This window comes from Papaver somniferum, chromosome 5 (genome assembly GCF_003573695.1).
Source record: "Papaver somniferum cultivar HN1 chromosome 5, ASM357369v1, whole genome shotgun sequence".
In the NCBI taxonomy this organism is placed as follows: domain Eukaryota; kingdom Viridiplantae; phylum Streptophyta; class Magnoliopsida; order Ranunculales; family Papaveraceae; genus Papaver; species Papaver somniferum.
The window spans coordinates 151735331-151743364 of record NC_039362.1 but is presented as its reverse complement, the minus strand read 5'-3'; the positions used below and the strand labels follow the sequence as shown (position 1 = coordinate 151743364).

Genomic DNA, 8034 nt, shown 5'->3' with positions numbered 1-8034 from the left:
ATTCTAAACCGATATTAGGGTTTCCTAACCATATGTTTATTTACCATTAGCTACGAACCTTGATTACTAGTCGTAAACGAGTATGATACTTGGGTAAAAGTTGGAATTTTATTTTGTTTTTTGCTATTCTTTTTTTAGTTTAAAGTTGGGAGTTCATGAGTTCTCAGCCGTAGAAAAAGGTTACGACTGGAAAGTCAAAAATTCCTAGCCATAAAGCATTGTTTACGAGGCAAATCTATTTGATCCAGAATTGTAACGAAAAGAGAAGATTTTGTCTCACCGCACACCCTAAGATTTTCAGTTGTATTTTCTAAACAACTAAGCATTAGTATAATTTCCCATCATATTGTATAAGACCCTGAATGCCTGCAGTTTTGTTTAGTTGATTGTGAATTTTTTCACATATTATTAAATCTTTCTGGAGCAACTCGAGAGTCGTCTCAAAAATCGTTTATGGATTCATATATAGCTGAGACATCAGTTAAACCGATAACAATCTCTCCTTAGGGGAATTTACTGCAATGGGATTTTGATAAATTTGTAGAACATTATCCCAGTAAAACCTGGATTCTCTTCCTTTACACATCTTGTTATACAATTCATTCAATCGAATGTATATTGAAGCAAATGAAGTATGATTCTCTTCTTTGGTTGATTTGAACATGGTTAATGAATTCTCATATGCAGAAACAACTTCATTATATCTAGATAACGATAAATATGAATCTCCTACACTGCAATCAACGAAAGCGACTTCCATATCCTGAAAACTAGTACCATTGCCACACTATCTAAGACAAGATGTTCGAAAGTTGCGTCATGATAACCTTTTTTCCCCGAGATAAGACTCGTTACATTCCGGTCAATCGTTTCCGCGATCGAAGATTAACCATTTTTCGATAATTTTCAAGAACCACTCGTCAAAAATTCTTAGCATCACCGAATTGCATTAGAAAATACTCGTATTTTTAAATCTACCTCTCATAAATTTTATGTTCTAAACCCATCCCTAACACTTGATTATCTAAGCTAACTAAGCTCATAAACACAAATTAAACGAAAATAATCTAGTAATTCCAAATAATCTACGAGTTGAGATATTTTTATGATCCTTTTTGATGATCCGATTTTATCACCTTGTCGGCTCTCAAAACTTCCACTCTTCAATCCCCATGATAGGGTTCTTCTACCGTCAAATCCTTCGAAAACCGTGTGGGCTCAAGTTTGGATACGGGCCAATACGGCCAATCATACTTGGGCTATGTTTGGACTAATCCTTTGAGCCATTCCAACAAATATTCAGACACAGCATCTTGCGTGGCCCCATAGCCATAAAGCTTGGCTACTCTCTTTCCCTTTTCTCTGTCTCTCTTTCTCGTCGTTCTTCTGTGCTGATTTCATTTTGATTTTCGAATTTCACGAAAAGTAATTACCGCGGCCTGCTTTTTCTGTCTAAGTTAGTGACATAAGAGGAGGAGGAAGGGAAACTCATGATGATTCAGGGTTCATGGAATTGAAGAGGATGGATTCATGGAATTTAAGGATATTGTGACATCGAATTATTGTTTAGAATTAGGGATTTACTTTAGTAATAAGTCATCATCATGGATGAGGTGGTTAATAGGAGTTGGAAAGACTCTTATAAGGGCATGTCTTCTGATAATATCAAGGGTTTGATTCTGGCTTTATCATCTAGTTTCTTCATTGGTGCTAGTTTTATAGTTAAAAAAAAAGGATTAAAGAAAGCTGCTGCTTCTGGGCTTAGGGCAGGTAATTTCTTAATTTTCATTCATTTATTGTAATTAACATTTAGGGTTTCTGCAAGTTTATTGAAATGTGCTTTGTGGCATTGTGTTGATGGTGAAATTTGTGGCGTTCTATTACATGTTTACTGATTAGATTTCATTCATAAAGTGTGGGAATTTAATTTAGAATAATGGTTTTGGATATCCATGCTCTCATTTTCCTTGTCGAATTGAAGTGTTCGTGACATGTCCATTTATTTTATCACTATACGTCGTTAACTGCTGGTGTTTTGGACTTCTGATTAGTGGTGAGGTAGAGACAGAAAGTAAACTGGGATGTTCTTGTTTGTTGCACGGGTTATGTTGGTTAAGAACTGAAGTAGGTTTTTTGGGAGTATGATTAGACGGGGAGGGCATGCATATTGACTGGTACAAGATCAGAGGAACACAAACATGCAATGTACACAAGAATCTGCATTGAGTTCCATGGCTTAAGGAAACCCAATAAACAAATTTATACTCTCATTTTATGCATGGGCAGATATGTTACGAAACGACATATCCCGGGTGCCAAGGTGGCTGATATTTGTGTTTTTCCTGAGATAATTTAGGGAGTCGTAAGAACCTCAAGGAAATAGTACTTTTTCGAGATAATCTTTTTGTAGTGGTGAGACTTTGTGATGCTCATTGACCATCTCCAATAAAAAATTTAAACCATTTTTGTTTGTTCTGTGCATGTCCTTTATATTCTTCCTCAGGTATTGGATACCAATATGATGTACAGAATCTCACAGCAAAACAAATCACTGGTTACTTTTTGCAGGTAACGGAGGCTATTCATATCTATATGAGCCACTTTGGTGGGTAGGCATGATAACAAGTGAGTTTGCTTTAATGCTCTATTATTCTTTTCAGATGAATTAACTTTCGCAATCATAATGAGTCACCCAAGTGTATTGTATTCAGTAAAGCTTGATTTGTTGTGGTATGATCTTTATCTGTTAATCTACGTTATGTGGTAAACTACACGACTACCATGAGATGAGATGTGATGTTTGGAGAAAATGAGGAACTGGTATAGTGGAATCGCTTTTAAATCTGAGTGTTTGTTGTACTTATGCCGCACTACCGTTTTATGGCAATATCAATAAAACTTTTTATGGTGTTGAACTTGCATCAAGCGAAGTTACTGATGTTACATCGACCTGGCAATCTTTTCCGTGACTATATAAGTTTGTGGCAATATTTGATTTAACTTTTCCTTTTTCTTATTTAACTCGTTGTGGAAAGGCTCGAGACCTCCATCTAACGTTGGATTCAATTTCCTTGACAATGGTCACACCAATCCAAGGGTGTGCCAGGACTTACTTCTTTTTTGGTTGTGAATATTAGGTTGACTTCATCTGATTGATGATGCTGTCGATCTTGGAAAGCTATTCAATTAGATGATTCTTAAACAAATATCTCTGTAAACAAATTCTGGGAAAAGTTTAGCCTGAAGAGGATAAGAGTATGCCCATTCTAGTGAAATTGGTTGAAATTAACACATTCTCATTATAATAGTAGAGATAGAGATAAGTCCTTGGACATAATTTTTCTACGTCTTAGAGCCAAACCAAACCAAAGTCTTTTTCCAGTAGCAAGTACCAGGTAGACTAGAGATTATCTCATAAATGTATAACATAGTTTTTACGCCGACTTGTCACGCCTTGCACAACCCACACTACGGTGGGCACATACTTGACGCTACCTGCGTGGCTTTTGTGTTAATTTTTGAGGCCAGGTGAAGAAACACCGTTTTAATGGGATTACGAATTCTCGACCATTAACTCGGATATTCTCACAACCTGTCCATGTTGCAGACGCTACGGGTGGGTGTCCCCTCCTTCACAATCTTGCCAACTGCAGCGCTACAGGGGGTTTCCCCCTTGCACACTCAGCATGGTTGCATTTACGCGTTCGCTTATTGGAGGATAAAGTAAAATTAACAAAAGGAAATAGGAGTCGTTTAGTCTACATACCGAAATCCTACCTCGTCCACTTGTATCGCTGCTCTCCATGCTTGTCTGTCGAACGCCTGATCCTGCGATAAGTTCCGGTTTTTCAAATCCCGCTTGATGGATTCATCCCAAGTCAGCTTCGGACGGCCTCTCTTTTTCATCCTTCCTTTGGGACGCATCAGCTTAAAATTTGACTTCCCAGTGCATCTGCCATTTTTAGTTCCTGCCTTGGTTGCTGCTTTCAGCATTTCTTATTTTGTTTAACAGTGTTAACACTGAAAACATCTTTGTTTTCTATTATGTATGTATCATTTTTGCTACTCGTTATGTAGTCTCATGTTTCAGTATCACACTTGTTAATTTTCGTACTGCTTCCTTTTCCTATCTTGTTTCTGAAGAGTGCTCGAGGTTTTTAGTAAAATGTAATGCTGTTTATAGTTTGTCCCAGTAGCTTTAGAATTTTGATTTTCACCAATAAATTTAGCTGATATTCTTCTCACTGTGCATTCAATTTCTTAAGTTTTACAATCTAGATATGTAGCTCTTTTGGATGTTCAGTTATTATTCAAGTGTGTCCCTCTCCTTTTGGGTGATTGCTTAGGTATGGGCCACAAGCGCCCCTGATATTTACTCTTCACACTTTATTAAGTAGTTCTGTACAGTCCCATGTTATTGTTAACGCCAGTGTATTGCCTTAGAAATATTCTGTCAGTAGCTACCTTTTATTTATGATCTATAAGTTCCTGGGAACTTCAAGAAGGGTATCATACCCTTGCCTGCCAGTTCAGTTTCAACATATAAGCATTGTATTTTAACTGTTTTAGTTTTGTTCTCTAGTTTATTTTGGTGATCCATAATCATATCAATGAGTTATTAGGATTATTTAGTCAACAGTAGTAAAACTTATAGATATTCTTTTTATAGCTCATGAAATCTTGGTTATTTTCTCAATGTTTAAGTATCATTAATTCAAGAAAATCTTCTGTTCTTGTTTCCATTAAAGTTTTGCTACTGATGAGGTTACTTCTCTATCTATTGTTACAGTGATTGTAGGGGAAATCGCTAATTTTGCAGCATATGCATTTGCTCCAGCTATTCTGGTCACTCCTCTTGGTGCACTTAGCATTATTATCAGGCATGAGACAGAATCATGTGTCCTGTTGTATCTTCCTTCTCTCATAGTCAGTACTAAAAACTGTATTACTATTATGTTGCAGTGCTGTTCTTGCTCATATCATATTACGGGAGAGGCTACATATCTTTGGTATCCTTGGTTGTGTTCTATGTGTTGTGGGATCCACAACTATCGTTTTGCATGCTCCTCAAGAACGAGCCATTGATTCTGTGAGAGAAGTATGGGACCTCGCTACAGAGCCGGGTAAATGTTTTTTCTATGTGTTCGAGAGCTACTTTTCTTCTTGAGTTCTTTGCCTAGTTCGCTTCAATAGAGTCTGAGCTAAAATAATCTAATGCTGCCTTTTGTCTGCAGCTTTTCTTTTGTATGCAGCTGTGGTCATAGCAGCAGTTATTGTACTCATATTTCGTTATATTCCCGAGTATGGGCAGACACATATAATGGTCTACATTGGGGTTTGTTCGCTTGTAGGTTCTCTATCGGTACGTATGCCATAGGTGCTAATTTGGTGTTAAACTTCTGCTTCATACATATGATATAATATTGTTTTAAGTTGTTTAACTTTGTGACAGGTCATGAGTGTTAAAGCTCTTGGAATTGCGTTGAAGTTGACCTTTTCTGGAATGAATCAGTTAATATACCCTCAAACATGGGCTTTCACCATGGTTGTAGTCACATGTATCCTTACTCAGATGAACTACTTAAATAAGGTAGACTGTTGCCTTCAATCCCTACTCGTACTCTTTTTCAATGAAAAAGTATTCAATTATCCATGTTATGGCTTACCAGTGGATGCATATTTACCTGTTCAAACTTCCGACACAATATTTGATGTTTACTAAATACTGATTTGTCTCTGTCGCTACTTTAGTATTGGTTTCATAAAACTTGTATACAAATATGGATATGCGGTGAATTTTGAATGGATATCACTTCCATATTAGGACTTCTTTTTCTGCTAACAGTAGTTATTAGTTATAGTGCAGCTGAAAGAACCTTTTTTGTGTCAATATTTTAAGTAGCCATCAATTTTATGGATTTATGTTTTAAATGTGAACAAAGATTACGCTTTTGTTCAGACAAAATGTAGTGCCGAAAATCTGTCCCATCTATGAAGTAGTCTACGAAAGAAGTAGAGACACCTGCCTTAATCGATAAGAGTATGTGATGATGCTATCCAGTGATGATTACAGTTAGAGAAGGACTGAACATGTTTTCTTGTCTTTTTTTTTTCTGGCAATCTGACTTTCATACGTACAGCCCTTTATCCATCTTTGGGTGGAGTATGTTTAACTTTTGGTTATCTTGTCTGCAGGCCCTTGATACATTCAACACAGCAGTTGTATCACCTATATATTATACGATGTTCACAACATTAACCATTTTTGCAAGCGTTATCATGTTTAAGGTAAGCATGATGGTCGGTATATATAGTTAATAAAAAGATTATGCTTTATTGACTTTGTATAAGTGACCAATGGTGAATTATTCAATTAGCAGTAAGTGTCGAGGGATAAAATTCCTCGAATGAAAGAAAAACTATTTTCAATATTGCAAAACTAGATAAATGTGGAACCAGCCTCATTATAATTATATGTCCGCCATTCCTGAACCTCTCTCTTGGACAGAGTTGTAGATGAGCTTATCCATCTCCAGATTATAGATGAGAGTTCCTCGACTAATTGTCGAGGGATAAAATTCCTCGAATGAAAGAAAAACTATTTTCAATATTGCAAAACTAGATAAATGTGGAACCAGCCTCATTATAATTAAGGTCATTGTACGCAAGCATGCCATATGTATTTTCTGCTCAAGTAGGCTTTCCAAATTGAAAAATCCCAAAAGATTTTTCAAAAATTAAAATCTCATCTCTTATATATTATTTTTTATATTATTAATCCTAGATCAAAGATTTCCTACTCATGCATGTTCTTGTAGATTATTTATCAGTATTCAGTTACCTATCTTTACTGGAGTGCTGTCCCTCACCAACCATTAACTTAGGGAGCTAGGATTGCTTGAAACATGCAAGTATATGGTGTTTTTATCTTCTTTAACTAGTCATTTCTTTCACCTGTGCCTGGTTAACCGGACCATTTTATCTTCTTTAACTAGTCATTTCTTTCACCTGTGCCTGGTTAACCGGACCATATATTGATTGATTTTCTTAATTTCAGGACTGGGATCGGCAAAATCCTACTCAGATTATAACAGAGCTGTGTGGTTTTGTAACAATCCTTTCAGGGACCTTTCTTCTTCACAAAACTAAGGACATGGTAGATGGTATGTTCTTTATCTTTAACCTAGTCCAGCTTTTATTTTAAGCTGTTTATTTACAGTAAGGCTAATGAATTCTTGTCCAGGCTCCACGCGCAGTTCTAAGCACAACGAAGACGAGGAGGAAGGCTTTGGTCCAGAAGGCATTCCTCTTAGGTGCCAGGAATCCTTAAGATCATCATAGTCGAGTACACAAGTCTATCTGCATTGGCCAAGTTTATTGCCTGTTATTGTCAGGGCCGGCCCTGAGATTTGGCTGCGCGGAGTGAAGGTGAAATTGTTGCCCTGTCGATTCTGATATTTTTTTGCGGGTGTTACCAGTGCAAAGGTGATATTTCAATAGATTAGTGTGAAGGTACTCTAATTTTAGCAGCTTGATTAACTGAGTATGTCAAATCAAACCCTGTTTATAACCTACGAAGAGTTGAAAACTTGAAGTGAAACATGAAACAGCAGAACGCCTCACCCTGTGTATCGAGTGAGGAAATATCTGCCTGGCACATTTAAGTTTGTACATATATATATATATATATATATCAAGTAGCCAAATACCTCTCAAAAGCAGCAGAAATTTCTTTATGATTTAGAAAGCAGTAATAACAAAAATTCATTAACTTTTCGATCACCATCGGCTATCCCTAGTTGCCCTAAAAATATAATTTGGATAACTAATGCTATATGATTGACTTGGAAAACTTAAGAGAAATAGACTATCATTGTGGAATGGACCCTGAGTTATAAAAGGTGGCGCCTTGGCGCTTGGCAGTCGAAGGCCGCCTAAAAATTTTACCGATTTTTTGAATTAGGCATTTGACCGCCTAGGCGCCGACTTTGACCGATATTTTATAAATAGGCGCCGACTTTTACCGATTTTTTT

General features: G+C 36.7%; 1 protein-coding gene across 1 annotated transcript; it reads left to right on the top strand.

The window, feature by feature from the left end:
- Positions 1 to 1341: 1341 nt before the first annotated feature.
- On the top strand, positions 1342 to 7728 carry LOC113283207 (probable magnesium transporter NIPA4). The gene is made up of 9 exons (XM_026532389.1): positions 1342 to 1770; positions 2569 to 2625; positions 4790 to 4880; positions 4963 to 5123; positions 5235 to 5362; positions 5453 to 5590; positions 6196 to 6288; positions 7058 to 7163; positions 7244 to 7728. Exons 1-9 carry the CDS (start codon positions 1605 to 1607, stop codon positions 7339 to 7341), a joined length of 1038 nt encoding a protein of 345 aa, XP_026388174.1. The 5' UTR covers positions 1342 to 1604; the 3' UTR covers positions 7342 to 7728.
- The last annotated feature ends 306 nt before the right edge of the window (positions 7729 to 8034 follow it).

Excerpts from the sequence above, each read along its gene's own strand:
- LOC113283207 (XM_026532389.1), top strand. The coding sequence starts at position 1,605 with ATGGATGAGGTGGTTAATAGGAGTTGGAAAGACTCTTATAAGGGCATG. Across the intron at positions 2,626-4,789 it reads GTGGGTAGGCATGATAACAA|TGATTGTAGGGGAAATCGCT; the intron begins GTGAGTTTGCTT and ends CTATTGTTACAG. Across the intron at positions 5,363-5,452 it reads CGCTTGTAGGTTCTCTATCG|GTCATGAGTGTTAAAGCTCT; the intron begins GTACGTATGCCA and ends ACTTTGTGACAG.